The sequence below is a fragment of the Pseudophryne corroboree genome, chromosome 4 (genome assembly GCF_028390025.1).
Source record: "Pseudophryne corroboree isolate aPseCor3 chromosome 4, aPseCor3.hap2, whole genome shotgun sequence".
In the NCBI taxonomy this organism is placed as follows: domain Eukaryota; kingdom Metazoa; phylum Chordata; class Amphibia; order Anura; family Myobatrachidae; genus Pseudophryne; species Pseudophryne corroboree.
Window position 1 is genome coordinate 739,479,488 of NC_086447.1, and position 25,297 is coordinate 739,504,784.

The 25,297-nt window shown below is 45.4% G+C and overlaps 1 protein-coding gene across 3 annotated transcripts in view; it reads right to left on the reverse strand.

Moving 5' to 3' along the window:
* The window catches only part of GINS1 (GINS complex subunit 1), a 99,907-nt gene that overhangs the window by 7,946 nt on the left and 66,664 nt on the right, over positions 1–25,297 (reverse strand). For all 3 annotated transcript variants that reach the window (XM_063918123.1, XM_063918122.1, XM_063918121.1), the window contains exons 4-6: positions 24,950–25,040; positions 13,673–13,789; positions 7,010–7,084 (exon numbers count right to left, since the gene is read on the reverse strand). In XM_063918123.1, coding sequence (XP_063774193.1) covers positions 7,010–7,084; positions 13,673–13,789; positions 24,950–25,040 — 283 coding nt within the window. The remainder of the gene's footprint in view (positions 1–7,009; positions 7,085–13,672; positions 13,790–24,949; positions 25,041–25,297) is intronic.

Genomic DNA, 25,297 nt, shown 5'->3' on the forward strand with positions numbered 1-25,297 from the left:
TTGTTGGTTTACTATGTATTGAGGACAAAACTACATACAGGAATGATGTTACTACTCGTTACATGGAGTAAAACCAACCTTTTTGTTTTAAATGTTAGAAAGACAGAAGAATATGTAGTCTATTTTGGTCAATGTGGTCTTTTTCGGATTTTGTTACTGGTGAGAAAGGTGCAGCAGACCTGGGTGAAGATATTCTTGGAGGAGTGCGTCTTGGCCCATGATGTTACAGAATGGTATGGTAACTAAACTGCTATCATTGGAGAGGGTGTCTAATACCCTTTTCTCTTACGTCCTAGAGGATGCTGGGGTTCCATTTAGTACCATCGGGTATAGACGGGTCCTTTGGGAGCCACTGGCACTTTAAGAGTTTAACAGTGTGGGCTGGCTCCTCCCTCTATGCCCCTCCTACCAGACTCAGTTTAGAAAATATGCCCGAAGGAGCCGATCACAGCTAGGGGAGCTCCTAGGAGTTCTTAGTTTTATTGTTTTCTAGAGTTTGTTATTTTACAGTCAGGCTGCTGGCAACAGCCTCCCTGTTTCGTGGGACTTAAGGGGTAAATAGTGTCCAACCCAGAGATGTTAATGGCCACTATCTCCGCTGACAGGACACTGAGCTCCTGAGGGTGATGATCGCTAGCCGCCCGAGGTGACCGCTCACTGCCGCAGCATGCCGCCACCCCCTAACAGAGCCAGAAGAAAGAAGAGTAGTGAATCTGACGCCGGAGTCCCGTTAAGTGGGTCCCCGGCGAGAATGGCGGCACAAGGGTGGGAGCGCAGCTCTGACAGGTTGCGCTCCGGAAGGCTCAGCGGCACACTGTGTACGGCGCTGTGAGGGGCGCCCTGGGCCAGCGCAATAGCCTACACTGGTCAAACATAGCTTTCAAGGTCTAACCCACTGTTTGCTGCAAAAATTCTCAGGCCAGTATAATCTCTAAGCGCGGGAAGACGCGCCATTACAGGGGGCGAAGCTTCTCCTCATAACGGATCCAGCACTAACCAGTGCCATTTGCTCCCTGCAGACACACACCGACAGGGAACGCTGTCCTCCACATACAGTAACTACACTGAGGTAAAACGTGTTATAAAACAAGGGGGGAGTGATATTGTATACTAGCTACCCTGTTATGGTTATGCTAGGTAGCGGGGTTTTTATCTTTATAAAAGCCTATAAGGGCGCGCTGTGGCTGGCTTCTTGTGTTCTGTGACTCTCTTAAGACAAACTGTGTTGACATTTTCCTGTGTATGTGTAATCCATTTTACCATGTTTAAAAGAACTTTGTCCTGTACTGCGGAATGTATATCTTCTCCTGGGGAGTCTATACCATGCTCAAAACTGTACACGTCAGGCTTCGGTGGAAGTTACATCTAAAAGGGACTCTCCATAGTGGATTACAACTGGACATTTACATCACTTAAGGGCAATACCTGGAACGGATCCTACAGAATTCATATAATATATGTCCTGAACCAACACTCTGGGTAAACTCTATCCTTTCATGTATGCACATGGCATAAAATTACTGCACAGAATATTGTTGTTTTTAATGAGTTATTGTTTTTTAATAAAATGGTCTTAAAATTTTACACATTTAGTGAATTACATTGTTCTTTCCTCTTGGAGCGCAGCCTTCATCTCTTTTTTCAGTGCAATATATTGGGAGTGACTTCCCTCTAAACATTTGCTGCTGCTTAGCCGAGCACCTCGCCTCATAGCGCCCAAATACCCTTGGGTATTCCTTATTACCTTCTTTTGCATTCGGTGGAAGTTCCACCTGGGTTGGCCTCCATAAGGTGTACTTTAAATTATAACGGTTCACATATATCCCATACTGGGTAGAAGCCGCAGTTTTGAGAAGTGGGGTTTTTTAAATCTCACTGCTGTGCCTCTCACCCCAACTCCGTACCCTAGAAAGTGTACACTTGTCCTTATAATGCATATATATATATATATATATATATATATATATATATATATATATATATATATATATATATATATATATATATATATATATATATATATATATGAGGGGTCCAACATATGTTTGAGGCTATTAGGTATGAGGAATATTATTTTATGTATATAACGAATGCCATCCCACTGTGTAGGGCGTTAAACTCTTTATTTGGGAAAACCTGAGTACACCCAGAGTTATTATCCACATCCCTATAGAGTGTCTAAATTGTCAAATATGGTTGTCTTACCTGTCCCTGGTACAACCTCCGTAAAGGCTGATCACCTATTGAGACTAATCTCTAATAATGTACACTGCTGCAGGTGTGACTGAGACCCACTTTAGCGTACATCTCTGGGGCTATTGTAACGTGGTCAGGCTCCTTACTTGATTTAGATTATGTGTGTAGAAGTGACTTGTACTTCTACAGGCTTCACGGCTGGACGACATGAAGGAGGAGATTGACCTGCATAACGCAGGGACCACTGCTCTGGCAGTTTCGACACGCAGGGGACGGTGGCTACACCAATGGACTGCTGATACGGAATCAGAGTAAGGTATGACAGAACCGCCCTTCACAGGCAAGAACCTGTTGGGACGCAAGGGATACGTGATTATCCATGTCAACTGCGGGTAAGTCGGTATGTCTTCCTTCCGCAGCTGCACAGACCAGGAATTTCTATCCTACACCTACACTGCAATTCCTTCGAACGCAATTCCACATATTCCTCCACTTCCTTTAGAGGACGTTGGGAAAATCCTGAAAACCTGCGCTGCCATGTTCCCAGGGATGGATCTCAAATTCGGCCTTTTTCAAACCCTTCGGTTTGTTGGTGGACCTCACTGTCTGGGGATCAGGCAGGTGGGAGCGAGACTAAAGAGATTCAGTTACACACCTGGGCGATATCCTGCCTAGACCCCTGGAAACAGTTGGGTTGCCCAGGGGTGCAGACTAGAATTTCTAGTATTCCCGCCTCATAGATTATTCAAATCAGGCTTACTAGCTTCTCAGGCAGAAAGTGTACTACTGCTGGAAGCTATCATAACATGTCAAACTAATGTCATTATTCCAGTTCCACCTCATTTACGTAACAGGGGTTACTATTCAAACCTGGGGTCATAGATTTCCTACTGGTGGGTGTTCAATTCAGGGTGGAGTCTAGGAGTGGTGATCTCTGCTCGAGATGTAGAGGAATTCCTGGTATCCTGGGATATGAGGGGTGCGTACTTCACATTCCAATCTGGCCGCCTCTCTAAGGTTGCACTACAACTATGTCACTTCCAGTTCCAAACACTGAACTTGGCTTCTAAACAACACCGGGGGTGTTCATCAGGGCCATGGCAGCCTTTATACTCTCGCTCCACAAACCAGGAGTGGACATAATTCCATATCTGGGTGACCTTAACATCCTCCAGGGAGATGTTGCTCTCTCAAATCAACTGTCCCGGGATCTTGGGTGGATCCTGAAGCTTCCAATTTCGCATTTGAAGCCGATAAGGAGGCGTTCCTTCCTGGGGATGCTTCTCAACATGGAAGTGCAAAGGGTGTTTCTACCGGTGAAGAAAGCGTTGGTGATCCAATCAATGGTCCGGGATGTCCTGATGCCAGCCTGGATATCTGTTGATCAGTGCATTCGCCTTCTGGGGAGGATGGTTGCCTCCTAAGAGGCTCGACAGTACGGAAGATTCCTTGCACTGTCTTTCCCACTGGATCTCCTGGTCAGGATCTCACCTTCACGTGCACCAGTGGATATGCCTGTCGCCGAAAGCCAGAATTTCACTCCTCTGGTGGCTGCAAACTTCTCACCTACTTGAGGGCCGCAGGTTCGGGATTCAGAATTGGATTAATCTAACCACAGATGCAAGTCTCAGGGGTTGGGAAACAGTCGCTCAGGGGGAAAACTTCCAAGGAAAGCGGTCAGTTCCGGAATCTCTACTTCCAATAAACATTCTGGATCTGAAGCGGCACATCTTTTGCGAGATCAAGCTGTTCAGGTTCAGTCGGACAACGTCACAGCGGTGTCCTACATAAAAAGGCAGGGCGGAACGAAGAGCAGGGCTGCTATGTCAGAGGTGACAATCCTCCCCTGGGCAGAGAAGCATGTGTCGGTGCTGTCAGCAATCTTCATTCCGGGAGTGGATAACTGGCAAGCAGACTTCCTCAGCAGACACCATCTCCATCCAGGAGAATGGGGCCTCCGCCCAGCGGTATTCACAGAGATAACAAGCCGATGGGGTGTCCCTCAGATAAAAATGATTGCCTGTCGCCTCAACGAGAAGCTTCGGAGACGGTGGACGCCCTGGTACCTCCGTGGGTGTTCCAGTCAGTGTAAGTGTTCCCTCTACTTCCACTCGTCCCATGGATTCTCAAGCTAATAAAAAGAACAAGAGTTCAGGCGATCCTCATTGCTCCGGACTGGTCAAGAAGTGCTTGGTACGCGGATCTTCTGGAGTTACTGCTGGAAGATCAGAGGCCTCTTCCTCTTCGCGAGGACCTTCTGCAACAGGGGCTGTTCGCTTATCATGACTTACCACGGCTTTGTTTGACAGCTTGGAGGTTGAATGCCAGATCATAGCTCGGAAGTGCTTTCCGAACAAAGTCATTCCTACCCTGATACAGGCTAGGAAGAAGGTAATGTCTAAACATTACCATCGCACTTGGAAAAAGTACGTGTCTTGGTGTGAATCCAAGAAGTTTCCTTCGGTGGAGTTTCAACTAGGACGGTTTTTCCTCTTGCTGCAAGCAGTTGTGGTGGTAGGCCTACAGTTTGGCTCCATAAAGGTCCAGATTTCGGCCTTGTCTATATTCTTCCAGAAACAATTGGCTGCTCTCCCTGAGGTTCAGACTTTGATAGGGGTTCTGCACATCCAGCCACCCTTTGTGCCTCCTACGACACCTTGGGATCTTAAAGGCGGTGCTGCAGTTCCTGCGGTCGGATTGGTTTGAGCCTTTACAGGAGGTGGACGTCAAGTTTCTAACTTGGAAGGTGGTCACACTGTTGGCATTGGCATCTGCTCGACGAGTGTCGAAATTGGGGGCATTATCATGCAAGAGCCTCTACCTGGTTTTCCATGAAGATAGAGCTGAGCTCGGAACGAGTCAGCAATTTCTTCCAAAGGTTGTGTCGGTTTTTCACTTCACCAACCTATTGTGGTACCAGTGGCTACTGACTCCTCAATTACCTCACAGTCCTTGGATGTTGTGAGGGCTTTGAAAGTTTCTGTGAAGTGGTCTTCTCGTCACAGGTAGTTGGACGCTCTGTTTGTCCTTTATGATCCCAATAGGGTTGGTTGTCCTACTTCTAAGCAGGCATTTGCTCGCTGCTTATTCTACGGCAGGCCTGCCGCGCCCGCCCAGTGCTTCGTTTTCCTGCGTTGCTACTTGGTTAAGTATTGGTTCAGCTGTTGCTCTTTCAAGCATAGTTTCTTCATGTTACATGCTGATTGGCATGGTTGCTTCCTGTCTCATCCTGGTTGACATAGATTCTTCGTGTTACCTGCTGGTTGACATGGTTTCTTCATGTTACCTGCTGGTTGACATGGTTTCTCCATGTTACCTGCTGATCAGCATGGTTTTTCAATTCAGTGTGGGTTTTTCAATTCGATAGTGGTGTCTCTCACCACTATCTGTATTTCCTTCTCTCGAAGTATGTCCATCTCCTCAGGCACAGTTTCTAGACCGAGTCTGAAAGGAGGGGCATAGAGGGAGGTGCCAGCCCACACTGTAAACTCTTTAAGTGCCAGTGGCTCCCAAAGGACCCGTCTATACCCCATAATACTAAATGGAACCCCAGCATCCTCTACGGACTACAAGAAAAGGATTTACCGGTAGGTAATTAAAATCCTATTTTTACACCTCCGTAACAACCCAGGTTATTGCTGGGTCACAACTCCATGTATAAGTGTCCCCGTAAAATAACCTAGGTCCAGTGACCTGGAAATACAACTCTGGTAACGAACAGGGATGGACAAAACAAGCACATATACAGGTGACTGGTTCATATTACAAGCCTATGAAGAGCCGACTCACCAGCACTTGGAGAGGATGTCAACTCCAGTCGCCGGCCGAGAGAAAACCTGGAGACGCCTGCAGTGTAAATTAGGTTTCAAGCTGCTGTGGCTTGGCTTGAAACCAGTGTTCAGTGGCCCAGACTGGCAGTGTATAATGGGTATAAGTTAGCTGTATATGTGATTGAGCAGAAGTTGCTTTGTGTTAAGGAAAATGAGAAATTCATTCTAAGGAAGGCTGTAAGAATTGACAAGCGCCACCCTAAGCGTCACTTGTTTAGATTAATACCTTATCAGACAACTTAAGGGCTTTTATTCATTCAGCAATTAGTAGAATGAATTTGAAATAGCGCACTTGGTGTGTGTTTTATGCACACCTGTATCTCGTCAATTCATGTTGCTCGATGACAAAGTTTGAATTAAATTTGAACTGAATATTTCCAGTTACCATGATCACCGCATCTACAGTCACTGTGAGGAGCATTGCTTGATTAAGAAAGCAGTAGTTTGGAAAGTGGTTTGTATAGATTATAGTAAAATTTTAGGCCTGTTTCCAAGACACCCCTCTCATTCTGGATAATGGGAGACATACCAATATTTAAAATAGTAACCAGACACAACTTCTGCTCAATCACATATACAGCTGACTTATACCCATTATACACTGCCAGTCTGGGCCACTGAACACTGGTTTCAAGCCAAGCCACAGCAGCTTGAAACCTAATTTACACTGCAGGCATCTCCAGGTTTTCTCTCGGCCGGCGACTGGAGTTGACATCCTCTCCAAGTGCTGGTGAGTCGGCTCTTCATAGGCTTGTAATATGAACCAGTCACCTGTATATGTGCTTGTTTTGTCCATCCCTGTTCGTTACCAGAGTTGTATTTCCAGGTCACTGGACCTAGGTTATTTTACGGGGACACTTATACATGGAGTTGTGACCCAGCAATAACCTGGGTTCTTACGGAGGTGTAAAAACATTAAACCTCCCTTTAAAACCATGGGTACAGAGTGAAGACAATTCAAAACATATTCTGTCAGATCTTACCTGGCTGTTTTTCTTTAGAAGAATTGTTGTGCCATCTTCAATCTCAAATTCGCCGTAGTCTCTTAAGCAGCGTACCTGAACAGGTAACACGATTTAGTGGAATAAGTCTGAAGCAATAGTTCATCTTATGCTATAACTGTAGTGCTGGCATTGATGAAGATCCATTGGCCTCTATTGTGAATTTCTTTTTCCCCTGATACATAGATTAGTCTAAAGCCGCGAACACACTTGACAATATATCACAATACATTGTTTCCAACGTGGATTGGAATGATATATTAGCCATGTGGGGTGGGATTTAATCCAAGTTTACACGACATGTGGGATGCACGTCCCAGTTCACTGGCATCCCGCACATCGGGCGAACTCGGACTCCATTACATGGTCTAGAGCAGGCCTGGCCAACCTGTGGCTCTCCAGCTGTTGTGAAATTACAGTTTTCAGCATGCCCCGCCAGTTTTAGCAATCCCCAGTAGCAACACTGTGGCAAGACATGATCGTACTTGTCGTTTCACAACAGCTGGAGAGCTACAAGTTGGCCAGGCCTGGTCTAGAGTGTATGACGGTCTGCGTGCCCCCACCGTCGTTAGCGAGGTCTTCTGGTTAGCCCTGCTGCAGAGTCAATAAGAAGACATCACTAGCATGGCATCCCCTGTCGTTTCCCTGCATCGGCAAGTGTGTATGCACTTGCCAATGCAGGGTACCATTGCCTGTGATAACGGCTGGGTACACATTGCTATAGTGTGTACCCAGCTTAAAACGTAATGCAGATGTGTCGCACTAGATGACTGAGTGTTAAACACAAAGTAACCTATCATCAGTTATAAAGATATCTATACAGAGTCCACCTTTGCTTCTACGCTACTACAATTCAAATTCCCGATTTGTACAGACAAATGCATTAGACATGAAATGGCAGCAAAAGTAGTTGGTAACTGGTGTTTAGAAGGAAAAAAAGGCTCAACCATCAGCATAGAAAGGCGTGTGTGACAAAAGTAGCTACTGAATTAAGAAGTTATCAGATGTTTTATCTGTAGAAGTAGAGGATAAAATGGGGGGGGGGGGGGGATTTATTTGCCATTAATAGGAAGAGATACATTATCACATGCAGGGTGTAACTGCCTCCGCCACACTTTGTGGTTCTTTTTCTCCCCTGGATCAAAAAATAGGAATTTAATACCTACCAATAATTCCTTTTCTTGTAGTCCGTAGGGGATACTGGGATGGATTAGTACCATGGGGTATAGATCGGGTCTATTGGAGTCTGGCACTTTAAGAAATGTTCAGTGTGTGCTGGCTCCTCCCCTCTATGCCCCTCCACCAGACTCAGTCTAGGAAAACTGTGCCCGAGGAGACGGACATACATTGAGAGAAGGAAAACATAACAGCGGTGAGGTAACAAACCAACACACAACAGGAAAGGATAGCCGCGCTAACCAGAACAAAGGATAGCCACACTAACCAAACCAAAAGGATAGCAACGCTAACTCAAACAGTAATAGGGACAGCAGCAGCAGACCCAACCAAGAACTTCCAACCAGGTAAGCAGGAAACACGAAGCACTGAGGCAGGCGCCCAGTATCCCCTACGGACTACGAGAAAAGGAATTACCAGTAGGTATTAAATTCCTATTTTCTCTAACGTCCTAGGGGATACTGGGATGGATTAGTACCATGGGGAAGTTCCTAAGCTCAAAGAATGGGTGGGAGAGTGCCGAGACCCCTGCAAAACAGCCTGACCAAACTGACGGTCTTCACTGGCCAAGGTAGCAAACTTATAGAACTTTACGAACGTGTTAGAACCAGACCAAGTAACGCTCGGCACAACTGCAAGGCTGAGATGCCACGGGCAGGCGCCCAGGAAGAAGCCACCGACCTAGTGGAGCAGGCCTGAATAGTACCCGGCAGTGGCAATGGACTGCTTAGAAGCAGGACATCAATTTTGGTAGTCATGTGACGAGCTGTCCTCTTGACGTAAATCCTCAAAGCCCGAACAACGTCCAAGGACTTTGGAAAAACCAATGTATCAGACAGTACCAGAACCACTATCTGATGATTAATGTGAAAAGCAGATACCACTTTCAGCAAAAACTGTGGGAGAGTCCTGAGCTCCGCCCTATCCTTGTGAAAAATCAAATAAGGGCTCTTACAGGATAAAGCCCCCAATTCTGACACGCGCCTCGCAAAGGACAAAGCCAGCAACATAACAGTATTCCAAGATATTTCAATTCCACCCTGTGTAAATGGTTCAAACCAGTCCGATTGGAGAAAGGTCAAGACCACATTGAGATCCCACGAAGCCGTGGGAGGGACAAAGGGTGGTTGAATGCAGAGGACACCCTTCAGGAATGTCTGCACTTCCGGAATTACAGCCAATTACTTCTGGAAGAATATGGAAAGGCCCGAAATCTGAACCTTAAGCCCATATCCACACCTGCTTGCAGGAAGAGCAGAAAACGGCCAAGTTGAAAATCCACAGTAGAAAATTTTCTATCCTCACACCACAAAACATATTTCTTCCAGATTCAGTGGTAATGCTTAGAAGTGACCACCTTTCGGGCTTGGACCATAGTCGCGATAACCCTGGAGGGAAGCCTTTTCCTGGCTAGAATCTCCATTTCAACCTCCAAGCCGGCAAACGAAGCCGCAGTAAGTCTGGATAGATGAATGGGCCTTGTTGAAGAAGATCCTTGAGAAGCGTTAGCAGACAGGGCTCCTCTAGAGACTGGGGCAATTAGAATTGGCTGAACGGTTTCCCTTTTGAGTCTTTTTAGAACTCTGGGAATGAGCGGGATTGGAGGAAACAGGTATACGAACTGGTAAGTCCATGTTGCAGCCTGCAGATCCCTTGTCCTGGAACAGTAATGACGCAGCTTCTTGTTGAGACGAGTAGCCATCAGGTCTACCTGTGCACAAACCCACAGGTGAGTCAGTTGCTGAAACACCTGAGGGTGAAGGCCCCATTCCCCCGGATGGAGGTCGTGCTTGCTGAGGAAGTCCGCTTACCAGATATCCACACCTGGAATGAATATGGCAGAGATGGCCCTTTCCGTTGGCTTCCGCCCACACGAGTATCTGCGACACCTCTCGCATTGCGGCCCTGCTTCTTGTTCCTCCCTGTCTGTTTATGTACGCCACCGCCGTGGCGTTGTCCTACTGTACTTGTATGGTCTGATTTTGGAGAAGATACGAGGCCTGCAGAAGAGCATATATCGGGAGCGAAGATTCCTGACTCGACCATTTTCCCTGGAACTGAGCCCCTTGGGTCACTGCCCCCCAGGCCCGGAGGCTGGCATCCGTTGTCAGCAGAGTCAAAGACTGGGCACTGAAACTTGGCCCTCCACAAGGTGATAGATTTGTAGCCACCATAACAGAGAGATCCGTGCTCTTGGCGACAGAGCTATACTCTGGTGCATGTGCAGGTGAGACCATGACCACTTGTTCAACAGATCCAGCTGGAATGGACAGGCATGGAACCTGCCGTACTGAATTGTCTCGTAGGAGGCCACCATCTTTCCCAGTAGGCGGATGCAAAGGTGAACAGAGACCCTGCGGGGTCTGAGCACCAAGCAGACCATAGCCTGGATGGTCAATGCCTTGTCCATGGGGAGGAACACCTTCTGAGACACAGTGTCCAATATCATTCCCAGGAACTGAATCCTTTGCAACGGTTCCAGGCGAGATTTCTGGTAATGTAGGATCCAACCAAGATCTGTAAGAAGGCAAGTAGCCAAGTTGATGCTGTTCAGAAGACTCTCCCTGGGCACCGCCTTTATCAAGAGATCGTCCAAGTAGGGAACTATGTTGACTCCCATCATGCAGAGTTGCACCATCATCTCCGCCATGACACTTGTGAATACCCTTGGGGCTATGGAGAGACCAAAGGGTAACTCCTGAAACTGGAAGTGGTGGTCCAGAACAACGAATCTGAGCTAAGCCTGATGAGGGGGCCATATCGGGATCTGTAGATAGGCATCCTTGATATCCAGGGATACCAGGAATTCCCCTTCATCCAGACCAGAGACCACCGTCCTTAGAGATTCCATCTTGAACCTGAACACCCGAAGATACGGGTTCAGAAATCTGAGGTTCAAGATTTGCCGCACTGAACCGTCCGGTTTCGACACAACAAACAGACTTGAATAAAATCCGCTGTTGTGCAATAGAGGTGGTACTGGAACAATAACATTTGTCTGTAGTAGTTTTTGAATGGCATCCTGCAAAGTAACTCTTGCTACAGGTGAAGCTGGCAAGCTTGACTTGAAGAATCTGAGAGGAGGGTGTACTTGAAATTCCAACTGGTAACCCTGGGATATGAGGTCCCTCACCCACTGGTCCCGGCAGGATTTCGCCCACACATGGGCGAAGTGTTGAAGTCGAGCACCCACCTGAAATACCCCCTGCAGCTGGGGCCAACCGTCACGCAGAGGGTTTAGTGGAGGAGGATCCGGAGGCCTGGTTCAGTGAACCGGTAGCCGCTGGTTTACGGGACTTGCATCTAGCTGCATTGGAAGCACCTCTGGCTCTGTCTCTAAATCTGGCCACATGAAAGGACTGCAGAGAGGGCCCAGGATAGGGACGTCCAGCCGGAGGCGCAGGAGACGGCAAATAGGTAGACTTACCCGCCGTTGCTTGAAAGATCCATTTGTTTAGTTCTTTCCCACACAAGGTATCCCCTGTAAAAGGAAGATTTTCCACTCCTTTCTTGGAATTGTCCACTGTCGCAACCACAGAGCCCTGCGAGACGAGGCCGCCATTGCTGTGGCACGGGCATTAATGAGGCCAATTTCTTTGATCGCCTCACTCATGAAATTCGCAGCATTGGATACGATGCAGTAGAGTCAGGATCTCGTTCTGAGGTAGCATGTCAAACCCCTCTATTATATTATCAGACCATTTTACCATGGCTCCTGTAATCCAACCGCAAGCAATGGTGTGCCTCTGTGCTATGCCCACTGCGTTATAAATGGATTTGAGTGTAGTCTCAGTTTTACGGTCAGCAGGGTCTTTCAGGGAGATAGCACCAGGTACAGGCAGCACACTCTTACGTGACAGTCTGGATACTGGGGGGGTTCTCCCAGACCTTTCTATCCTCAGGTGGGAAAGGGAATGAATTTAGCAACCGTTTAGGGGTTTGAATTTTTTTTGCCAGGATTGACCCACGTTTCTTTAAAGAGCGAGTTTAATTCCTTGGAGACAGGGAAGGTGGCAGAAGATTTTGGGTTTATGTTAAAAAACAATTCTTCCTCCGGTTCTGTCTCCTTATCCGGTATGTTGAGGACTTCTCTAATAGAATAAATTAGGGCCTCCTCACCTTGAGACAGAGTATTGCCCCCCTCCATGTTTACCTCACCTTCATCCTTAGAATGATTCTAACCACTCTGGCTCCTGGACACTACTACCCTGAGAAGGTAGAGCTCACTGTGTAAAAAGGAGAGATCCCCCCGGTGAAGGGGAAAACTTTGTGTTGCATGAGCGACACAGCCTTTTTTCCAGACATTCTGATTCAGCAGAAATACAGTACACAGTTTAATGAAATAACACATTACAGTGAAAAACACAGGACAGTGAACTAACACCGTAAACCCCAGACACCTGAATGGAGTAAAACAGAGAAAAATTAGACCAGCACACAAAGTGCTCTGCTGGGTATAATTCAGAGCTTTAGTAAGGCAGAATGTGGTATAGCCACCTTTATGCTCCCCCTTCCTATAAAACCTCGATACCAGTACAATTGGTGATTAAGCAGTGTCTGGAGGAGCAGCGCTTGCATGCACCCCTGGAAGTCAACAGCAGCTGGAAATGGCGCCTTTGAGCCACTGGTCTTGCTCTCCGGGAAGCCCCGCCTCTATATGATTATACTGGCTTTATAGTAAACATGTACAGTGTAAAATGGAGTTTCAAAACCCCCTTTACTTCAGCGCCAGTGTGGGTGTCCGCAGCGGGCACCGCGCCCTTATGCAGCCATGGTCACTGGGTACCTGCTAACCGGACCCCGGTGTTAGTACTCACTGCATTGCGTCTTTTTCAGAATCTGTTAGGGGTGGTGGCATGCTGCTGGCGTGTGCGCACACCCTGGGGGCATATGAAACAGCTCCTCAGGAGCTAATGTCCTGTCATCGGGGATACGAACCATTAACCCTATAGGAGGTTGGTTCGGTCCCCCCCTAAGTCCCACGACGCAGGCAGACTGATGTCAGCCAGTGCTGCCTGAAAATAATAAACTAAAACTAAAATTTCTATAGAAAACTCTGGAGCTCCAGAGAATGCACCCAGCTCCTTGGGCACATTTTTCTAAACAGAGTCTGGTGGAGGGGCATAGAGGGGAGGAGCCAGCACACACTGAACATTTCTTGAAGTGCCAGGCTCCAATGGACCCAATCTATACCCCATGGCACTAATCCATCCCAGTATCCCCTAGTACGTTAGAGAAATTCCTATTTATGAAAGGTTAAATCTCATGGATCCACATCCTGACCCCAACTCATCCCCCCTCCCCCACCTTACTATGTAATCTATAAAGCTAAACTAGATGATTAAATTACAGCCTAACTGCCTTTGATATGTTATTGTTTGTAAGATCACTTGTTACAAGATCTACCCAAATGTGGGCCTGTATTCTGAAGAAATTATCCAATTATATGGGATATACATTAGCACTGACCTCAATGTACAAACTTTTGGGGGGCTTCATGTCTTGCGTGATATCCAGACCTTCATCACCTCCCAGAGACCTCATGTACATAGCCAGTGACTTTTTGTACTGATTAAACCAGTCAGTCTATGGAGAGAATGGAAAGCAGAAGACTCACATCTAATGACAGACTCATTAGCCAATACTGTGCTGCAGTACTGAGTCTGTATGCAAGACATCAACTTCACTTGTAAAAAAAGTTACCATATTAGACTACTGTAAATGCAATTACACAGTTCTATTCAAGACCCTTTCATCAAAATTGCATGTTTAAATGATGCCTCACTCATACATAAAGGGAAACAATGATGCATTAGTAATTTTTAGCTTAATTACTAGGTACAAATTATAGAAGCTTAATGTCAAGAACCAACAATAAGTGATGACCAGTATGAGCTAATCTGTTCTGTCTGTTAAGCTGTAGTGATACATTTACTTCTTGTTCAAAATCAGATAAGCAAAACAAGAGCCACCTAAGGACCCCACAAAGACAATGATGATTACCCCCAAAATAAACAAACACTGTTTTGAGAGTGGTGATTCTGATGACTCAGAAGATTACTCTGGGGTATATTCAATTAGTTACGAATTCAGAAAATCGGCACTAACTGGATGTCAGCGTATTCAATAGCCCGTTTTTTAATCCGTTTTCGTCCATGCCTTTTCGTTTTTTGTTTAAATTTAAATAGTTGACAGGTCAGCAAAGCAGGGGAGGAGGTGGGTGAGGGAGGGTTCCCCGAGTACCTGGAAACCTCCCAGATGACCTGACTTGTATTTTAGCGACGGAGACCGCAGACTGCAGCATCAGGGAGCTCCATAGCTTTCTACATACAGAATGTCTGGAGGGAGCTGCTGGCTGTGCATGCTTAACCACAGCAGCTCCCTCCTTTTTAGTGGCACCTGTCTGATCCCTGGGTTGGTATGTATAAATGTAGTACCGTATGTAAGTTTGTAAGTGTGTGTGTGTGTATATGATTGTGTGTGTGTGTGTGTGTGTGTGTGTGTGTGTGTGTGTGTGTGTGTGTGTGTATGATTGTGTGTGTAAGTATGAATGGGGATATGTTCAATTTGCTGGCTGTCAGGATCCTGGCAGTCATGATACAGATGCCAGAATCCCTACAAAACAGGACTATTCCTACACACTATATATATATATATATATACATATATATATATACATACATATATATATATATACATATATATATATATATATATATATATATATATATATATATATATAATGTATTTGAATACTTGCACACTTCAATAATCCAACAGTTCTGGTGCTCCTTTAAGTCTGCTCCATTAGGATCCAGATAAATAGAGAAATCTTTGAGAAAAGGGCACTCACTCAATCATGTACTTTAAATTTTTATTATCACCCACATTTGGGCATAACGGTGAATAAACAATGTTTCACGGTGGCTCAGGCTTAAAAGTCAGAAAAACAGTTCCGAAAAGTATGGCATCGCCGATGCCTAATTAATCTTTCCATATTAATGAATCTCAAAGGACAAAACACAAGATTAGATGACTTAGCTGTCCGTCGACCTCGGTCACTAAATGACCGTTCAAGACCATCACATCATGTCACTGTCACCGTGTTTAGTGTAGAGCCATCTGTGCATGCAAAGCCTCGCCATCCATCTTATATACATTTACTTATTATAAATTACTTACAGGTGCATCGGCCATCCATCCCACATCACCCGGCGTGCGTGTCACCACTCTGCGCATGCGCTGCTGTACAGCTATCACCTTCCGTCCATATGACCCATTTGCGGTTCACTAGATTGGTCACTTCCTGCTCGTGCGCCTCAATTCACGCTACGTCACTTCCGGTGACGTGCGCTGGGCGCACTCGAGACAGGAACCAAGACTCAGTTGTCTCCATGACAACGGGGCGCCGTGAGCATCAGGTTTAAACCTGTGCATCACTGCCCCGCATTGCACGTCAACAACTTGGTTTCCTGGATTATATTGGAAATAAGTATGCATATTTGTTCTCCAACAGAATATCACCTGTGATAAAGCATACTGATAGGGTCATGTGGGAAAATCACATGCAGCGCAGATATGGTTCACGACAGCCATAAGGTCATTAGGGTCTTACTATACAGATCATAGATGCATTAAAATATTAATCATAGATGCACTGAAATATTAATGAACGGGGCAATATCCATGTAAAGAGGGTCTCACTAGTCATTGTTCATCACCGATCACCCACCACAATATTGACAAACAATTATATTCTGGTTCACATAATTACCATAATTACCAATACAATAACCTATTAAGGCCATGCGACACAGTCGTTGATAGTAACACATTCACAATGAAAGGATCTAGTGATTTTGATCCCCCATCGGCCAATCCGAGTATTAAGACTTTTTTAAGGATGGTTGATGAGGATCTCAAAGTGTCCCCTGGAAATTCTGGTTGCTACTCAAACATTAATTATGAACAAAGAGAGGCGATTAGATCACTACAAAGTAATCAAGAGATTGTAATTCGTATGGCAGACAAAGGGGGAGGAGTTGTATTGCTGGATTACCAATATTATGACGAGGACATTAGATCTCAATTAAGTGATACTGCTACGTACACGCGAAAGTCGTATAATCCAATGTATGAGATTAAGACACAAGTAGATCAGCTGCTGGACCAGGGCCTGTCGGGAGGCTTGTTGGATGAACGTTTGGTGAAAATTTTGACTGTTGATCAACCGGTCTGTCCAATACTATACTGTATACCTAAGATCCACAAGTCCCTTGACAGACCCCCAGGTCGTCCAATTGTGTCAGCTGAGAAATCTGTTTTACAACCTCTAGCCAAATACATTGATTTTTTGCTACAGCCGGTAGTAGCGAATAGCAGAAGCTATATACGTGATACTGCAGATTTTTTGAGAAAACTCACCTCTATTGATACATTACCAACAGATTATCTATTTGCCACTATGGATGTATCATCTTTATATACAGTAATACCCCATGATTTGGGTATTTCGGCAGTACGATTGGCATTGTCTAATTTTGACTTTGTAGGGCCCCCTATTGACTTTGTATGTGAATTGATTGAAATCATCTTGACTCAATCATTTTCGCTACTCTGACGCCTATTATGTGCAGAATGCTGGGACCGCGATGGGATCTAATTTGGCGCCTGTTTACGCCAATATTTTTATGACGCAATATGAAAATGAGAATATCTACCCTAGATATGGTCCCAGCATTCTGCACTATTATAGGTTTATCGATGATGTATTCATTATTTGGGGTAATACCCGTGATAGTTTCATGCAGATGGTAGCGGAATTAAATGGACTGGACAGCCCGATCCGCTTCACACACAATATCCAGACGGACCAGATAGAATTTTTAGATGTATGTGTATTTAAAAAGGAGGGTTTATTGGGAACCACCCTGTATCGAAAGAAGACAGACAGGAATACGTTTTTATATTCCACTAGTCACCACCCCAGGGCACTAAAAAATGGACTACCGATTTCACAGTTTCTCCGCGTAATGCGAAATAACTCAGAAGAAATGCTAAGAGAACAACAACTTGTTGAAATGGCGTCCAGATTTGATGAGAGAGGCTATGGTACATCTCTGGTAAAGAAGGCTCTAAAAAGGGCTAGATACATCTTTTCCCATGAGGACAGTAAACCTAAAACACGGAACAATGAGAGAATGGTCATCACCACACAGTATGATGTGAAAGCTCCATCGTTTGCAAAATCGGTGAGAAAGCATTGGCCAATTATAGCCACAGACACTACGTTTAAGAACATAAAAAAGAAGCCACTAATATCATTTGCGCGTGGCCCGAATCTGAAGCAGATTTTGATGCAACCTATGAAGAATTTTGATAAATCTAAGACCAATTGGCTTAGGTCCAGTAGGCTTGGTTGCTTTCGTTGTCTAGGATGCACAACTTGTAATAGTATGCTCACCGGCAAAGTGTTTTCTCATCCTCATACTGGTCAGAAGATTGCCATTAAACATCATGTCACGTGCACCTCAGACCATGTGATTTACATTTTGATGTGTCCTTGCGGACTCTATTACGTTGGAAAGACCATCACCACGTTTAGGGAAAGAATGGCGAATCACAGCCTCTCGATTCGACAGGCATTCATTAACAAACAAAGTGATAAGCCGGTGGCTCGGCATTTTTTGACCAATGGTCACCAACTGGCAACACTCAAATGTATGATCATAGATCATGTCCCTAAATTGGCGAGGGGTGGTGACCGTGGTAGGAAACTACTTCAAAGTGAATCTAGATGGATATTTAAACTTGGCACCAAGATACCTAGGGGCCTAAATGAGAACATCAACATGAAGTGTTTTTTATAAACACAAACTGGATATATAATGATCAACCGATATCCGGCATATGTTACTTCATTCATCTGTCTGAGTCTGTCTTGATATATGGTGGTTAGTAATATAGCTCTTCAGTATGTCAGTTTCTTTGTTTTTAAAAAAAAGTTTTTTCTAGCATGGCCTTAATAGGTTATTGTATTGGTAATTATGGTAATTATGTGAACCAGAATATAATTGTTTGTCAATATTGTGGTGGGTGATCGGTGATGAACAATGACTAGTGAGACCCTCTTTGCATGGATATTGCCCCGTTCATTAATATTTCAGTGCATCTATGATTAATATTTTAATGCATCTATGATCTGTATAGTAAGACCCTAATGACCTTATGGCTGTCGTGAACCATATCTGCGCTGCATGTGATTTTCCCACATGACCCTATCAGTATGCTTTATCACAGGTGATATTCTGTTGGAGAACAAATATGCATACTTATTTCCAATATAATCCAGGAAACCAAGTTGTTGACGTGCAATGCGGGGCAGTGATGCACAGGTTTAAACCTGATGCTCACGGCGCCCCGTTGTCATGGAGACAACTGAGTCTTGGTTCCTGTCTCGAGTGCGCCCAGCGCACGTCACCGGAAGTGACGTAGCGTGAATTGAGGCGCACGAGCAGGAAGTGACCAATCTAGTGAACCGCAAATGGGTCATATGGACGGAAGGTGATAGCTGTACAGCAGCGCATGCGCAGAGTGGTGACACGCACGCCGGGTGATGTGGGATGGATGGCCGATGCACCTGTAAGTAATTTATAATAAGTAAATGTATATAAGATGGATGGCGAGGCTTTGCATGCACAGATGGCTCTACACTAAACACGGTGACAGTGACATGATGTGATGGTCTTGAACGGTCATTTAGTGACCGAGGTCGACGGACAGCTAAGTCATCTAATCTTGTGTTTTGTCCTTTGAGATTCATTAATATGGAAAGATTAATTAGGCATCGGCGATGCCATACTTTTCGGAACTGTTTTTCTGACTTTTAAGCCTGAGCCACCGTGAAACATTGTTTATTCACCGTTATGCCCAAATGTGGGTGATAATAAAAATTTAAAGTACATGATTGAGTGAGTGCCCTTTTCTCAAAGATCTCTCTCTCTCTCTATATATATATATATATATATATATATATATATATATATATATATATATATATATACATACATACATACATATATATATATATATATATACATACATATATACACACACACACACACACACACACACATATATATTAGAGATGAGCGGGTTCGGTTTCTCTGAATCCGAACCCGCCAGAACTTCATGTTTTTTTTCACGAGTCCGAGCGACTCGGATCTTCCCGCCTTGCTCGGTTAACCCGAGCGCGCCCGAACGTCATCATGACGCTGTCGGATTCTCGCGAGGCTCGGATTCTATCGCGAGACTCGGATTCTATATAAGGAGCCGCGCGTCGCCGCCATTTTCACACGTGCATTGAGATTGATAGGGAGAGGACGTGGCTGGCGTCCTCTCCGTTTAGACACTTGATTTACTAATTTTGGGGAGCATTAGGAGTACTCAGTAGTGTACAGTGCAGAGTTTTGCTGATAGTGACCAGTGACCACCACTTTTATTTATAATCCGTTCTCTGCCTGAAAAAAGCGATACACAGCACACAGTGACTCAGTCACATACCATATCTGTGTGCACTGCTCAGGCTCAGGCCAGTGTGCTGCATCATCTATATATATTATATATCTGTCTGACTGCTCAGCTCACACAGCTTATAATTGTGGGGGAGACTGGGGAGCACTACTGCAGTGCCAGTTATAGGTTATAGCAGGAGCCAGGAGTACATAATATTATATTAAAATTAAACAGTGCACACTTTTGCTGCAGGAGTGCCACTGCCAGTGTGACTAGTGACCAGTGACCTGACCACCAGTATATAATATTAGTAGTATACTATCTCTTTATCAACCAGTCTATATTAGCAGCAGACACAGTACAGTGCGGTAGTTCACGGCTGTGGCTACCTCTGTGTCGGCACTCCGCAGCCCGTCCATAATTGTATATACCAGTGACCTAACCGTGGTTTTTTTTTCTTTCTTTATACATACATACTAGTTACGAGTATACTATCTCTTTATCAACCAGTCTATATATTAGCAGCAGACACAGTACAGTGCGGTAGTTCACGGCTGTGGCTATCTCTGTGTCGGCACTCGGCAGCCCGTCCATAATTGTATACTAGTATCCAATCCATCCATCTCCATTGTTTACCTGAGGTGCCTTTTAGTTGTGCCTATTAAAATATGGAGAACAAAAATGTTGAGGTTCCAAAATTAGGGAAAGATCAAGATCCACTTCCACCTCGTGCTGAAGCTGCTGCCACTAGTCATGGCCGAGACGATGAAATGCCAGCAACGTCGTCTGCCAAGGCCGATGCCCAATGGCATAGTACAGAGCATGTCAAAACCAAAACACCAAATATCAGTAAAAAAAGGACTCCAAAACCTAAAATAAAATTGTCGGAGGAGAAGCGTAAACTTGCCAATATGCCATTTACCACACGGAGTGGCAAGGAACGGCTGAGGCCCTGGCCTATGTTCATGGCTAGTGGTTCAGCTTCACATGAGGATGGAAGCACTCAGCCTCTCGCTAGAAAACTGAAAAGACTCAAGCTGGCAAAAGCACCGCAAAGAACTGTGCGTTCTTTGAAATCCCAAATCCACAAGGAGAGTCCAATTGTGTCGGTTGCGATGCCTGACCTTCCCAACACTGGACGTGAAGAGCATGCGCCTTCCACCATTTGCACGCCCCCTGCAAGTGCTGGAAGGAGCACCCGCAGTCCAGTTCCTGATAGATTAAAGATGTCAGTGTTGAAGTACACCAGGATGAGGAGGATATGGGTGTTGCTGGCGCTGGGGAGGAAATTGACCAGGAGGATTCTGATGGTGAGGTGGTTTGTTTAAGTCAGGCACCCGGGGAGACACCTGTTGTCCGTGGGAGGAATATGGCCGTTGACATGCCAGGTGAAAATACCAAAAAAATCAGCTCTTCGGTGTGGAGGTATTTCACCAGAAATGCGGACAACAGGTGTCAAGCCGTGTGTTCCCTTTGTCAAGCTGTAATAAGTAGGGGTAAGGACGTTAACCACCTCGGAACATCCTCCCTTATACGTCACCTGCAGCGCATTCATAATAAGTCAGTGACAAGTTCAAAAACTTTGGGTGACAGCGGAAGCAGTCCACTGACCAGTAAATCCCTTCCTCTTGTAACCAAGCTCACGCAAACCACCCCACCAACTCCCTCAGTGTCAATTTCCTCCTTCCCCAGGAATGCCAATAGTCCTGCAGGCCATGTCACTGGCAAGTCTGACGAGTCCTCTCCTGCCTGGGATTCCTCCGATGCATCCTTGCGTGTAACGCCTACTGCTGCTGGCGCTGCTGTTGTTGCCGCTGGGAGTCGATGGTCATCCCAGAGGGGAAGTCGTAAGCCCACTTGTACTACTTCCAGTAAGCAATTGACTGTTCAACAGTCCTTTGCGAGGAAGATGAAATATCACAGCAGTCATCCTACTGCAAAGCGGATAACTGAGTCCTTGACAACTATGTTGGTGTTAGACGTGCGTCCGGTATCCGCCGTTAGTTCACAGGGAACTAGACAATTTATTGAGGCAGTGTGCCCCCGTTACCAAATACCATCTAGGTTCCACTTCTCTAGGCAGGCGATACCGAGAATGTACACGGACGTCAGAAAAAGACTCACCAGTCTCCTAAAAAATGCAGTTGTACCCAATGTCCACTTAACCACGGACATGTGGACAAGTGGAGCAGGGCAGGGTCAGGACTATATGACTGTGACAGCCCACTGGGTAGATGTATGGACTCCCGCCGCAAGAACAGCAGCGGCGGCACCAGTAGCAGCATCTCGCAAACGCCAACTCTTTCCTAGGCAGGCTACGCTTTGTATCACCGCTTTCCAGAATACGCACACAGCTGAAAACCTCTTACGGCAACTGAGGAAGATCATCGCGGAATGGCTTACCCCAATTGGACTCTCCTGTGGATTTGTGGCATCGGACAACGCCAGCAATATTGTGTGTGCATTAAATATGGGCAAATTCCAGCACGTCCCATGTTTTGCACATACCTTGAATTTGGTGGTGCAGAATTTTTTTAAAAACGACAGGGGCGTGCAAGAGATGCTGTCGGTGGCCAGAAAAATTGCAGGACACTTTCGGCGTACAGGCACCACGTACAGAAGACTGGAGCACCACCAAAAACTACTGAACCTGCCCTGCCATCATCTGAAGCAAGAAGTGGTAACGAGGTGGAATTCAACCCTCTATATGCTTCAGAGGTTGGAGGAGCAGCAAAAGGCCATTCAAGCCTATACAATTGAGCACGATATAGGAGATGGAATGCACCTGTCTCAAGTGCAGTGGAGAATGATTTCAACGTTGTGCAAGGTTCTGATGCCCTTTGAACTTGCCACACGTGAAGTCAGTTCAGACACTGCCAGCCTGAGTCAGGTCATTCCCCTCATCAGGCTTTTGCAGAAGAAGCTGGAGGCATTGAAGAAGGAGCTAAAAGGGAGCGATTCCGCTAGGCATGTGGGACTTGTGGATGCAGCCCTTAATTCGCTTAACAAGGATTCACGGGTGGTCAATCTGTTGAAATCAGAGCACTACATTTTGGCCACCGTGCTCGATCCTAGATTTAAAGCCTACCTTGGATCTCTCTTTCCGGCAGACACAGGTCTGCTGGGGTTGAAAGACCTGCTGGTGACAAAATTGTCAAGTCAAGCGGAACGCGACCTGTCAACATCTCCTCCTTCACATTCTCCCGCAACTGGGGGTGCGAGGAAAAGGTTCAGAATTCCGAGCCCACCCGCTGGCGGTGATGCAGGGCAGTCTGGAGCGACTGCTGATGCTGACATCTGGTCCGGACTGAAGGACCTGACAACGATTACGGACATGTCGTCTACTGTCACTGCATATGATTCTCTCAACATTGATAGAATGGTGGAGGATTATATGAGTGACCGCATCCAAGTAGGCACGTCACACAGTCCGTACTTATACTGGCAGGAAAAAGAGGCAATTTGGAGGCCCTTGCACAAACTGGCTTTATTCTACCTAAGTTGCCCTCCCACAAGTGTGTACTCCGAAAGAGTGTTTAGTGCCGCCGCTCACCTTGTCAGCAATCGGCGTACGAGGTTACATCCAGAAAATGTGGAGAAGATGATGTTCATTAAAATGAATTATAATCAATTCCTCCGCGGAGACATTGACCAGCAGCAATTGCCTCCACAAAGTACACAGGGAGCTGAGATGGTGGATTCCAGTGGGGACGAATTGATAATCTGTGAGGAGGGGGATGTACACGGTGATATATCGGAGGGTGAAGATGAGGTGGACATCTTGCCTCTGTAGAGCCAGTTTGTGCAAGGAGAGATTAATTGCTTCTTTTTTGGGGGGGGTCCAAACCAACCCGTCATATCAGTCACAGTCGTGTGGCAGACCCTGTCACTGAAATGATGGGTTGGTTAAAGTGTGCATGTCCTGTTTTGTTTATACAACATAAGGGTGGGTGGGAGGGCCCAAGGATAATTCCATCTTGCACCTCTTTTTTCTTTTCTTTTTCTTTGCATCATGTGCTGATTGGGGAGGGTTTTTTGGAAGGGACATCCTGCGTGACACTGCAGTGCCACTCCTAGATGGGCCCGGTGTTTGTGTCGGCCACTAGGGTCGCTAATCTTACTCACACAGCTACCTCATTGCGCCTCTTTTTTTCTTTGCGTCATGTGCTGTTTGGGGAGGGTTTTTTGGAAGGGACATCCTGCGTGACACTGCAGTGCCACTCCTAGATGTGCCCGGTGTTTGTGTCGGCCACTAGGGTCGCTAATCTTACTCACACAGTCAGCTACCTCATTGCGCCTCTTTTTTTCTTTGCGTCATGTGCTGTTTGGGGAGGGTTTTTTGGAAGGGCCATCCTGCGTGACACTGCAGTGCCACTCCTAGATGGGCCCGGTGTTTGTGTCGGCCACTAGGGTCGCTAATCTTACTCACACAGCTACCTCATTGCGCCTCTTTTTTTCTTTGCGTCATGTGCTGTTTGGGGAGGGTTTTTTGGAAGGGACATCCTGCGTGACACTGCAGTGCCACTCCTAGATGGGCCCGGTGTTTGTGTCGGCCACTAGGGTCGCTTATCTTACTCACACAGCGACCTCGGTGCAAATTTTAGGACTAAAAATAATATTGTGAGGTGTGAGGTATTCAGAATAGACTGAAAATGAGTGTAAATTATGGTTTTTGAGGTTAATAATACTTTGGGATCAAAATGACCCCCAAATTCTATGATTTAAGCTGTTTTTTAGTGTTTTTGGAAAAAAACACCCGAATCCAACAAAAATAATTCGGTGAGGTTTTGCCAAAACGCGTTCGAACCCAAAACACGGCCGCGGAACCGAACCCAAAACCCGAAAAATTTCAGGCGCTCATCTCTTATTTATATATATATATATATATATATATATATATATATATATATATATATATATATATATATATATATATATATATATATATATATATATATATATACATACACACACACACACACACACACACACATGTACATACATACATATACATATACATACATATACATACATACATATACATACATACACATATATATATTCATTTGAAAAACCCCAAAGTAAGTTCTGCGTATGCCCCTGTACACTGCTGTTTTGTATGCAAATCGTAAAGTGAACCAGGTAGAAATGTAAAAGAAGCGTTCATTTAATATTCAGATTATCAGTCATTAATTGTAATTAACAGCTGAAAAGTAAACAGATGAAAAAAACCTCTTCTGCAGACATATGGAACCTCAGGGTATTGGGAAGCACACTGCCATATTCCCATCGGAGCGCGCGGATCCTAAGCAAACGGTCATACCTGGAAAGAATACAAATGGGTCTGGGATAAAAATCACCTTTTCTGTTTAGATACTTAAGAGATCTGAAACATGTTACTTTGTTTTATTTTTTAGAACAACAAAAACAAACAAACATATTGAACAAAAGTGATGGTATAGAACATTATAATATGATGGCTCTTTTGTCCTTATTTCTCTCTAACTCCCCACTCGGCAATCAATTTCCACAGTCACATTTGTCTCCAATTTTGAAGCCCTAGTAGCCGATATATTTACA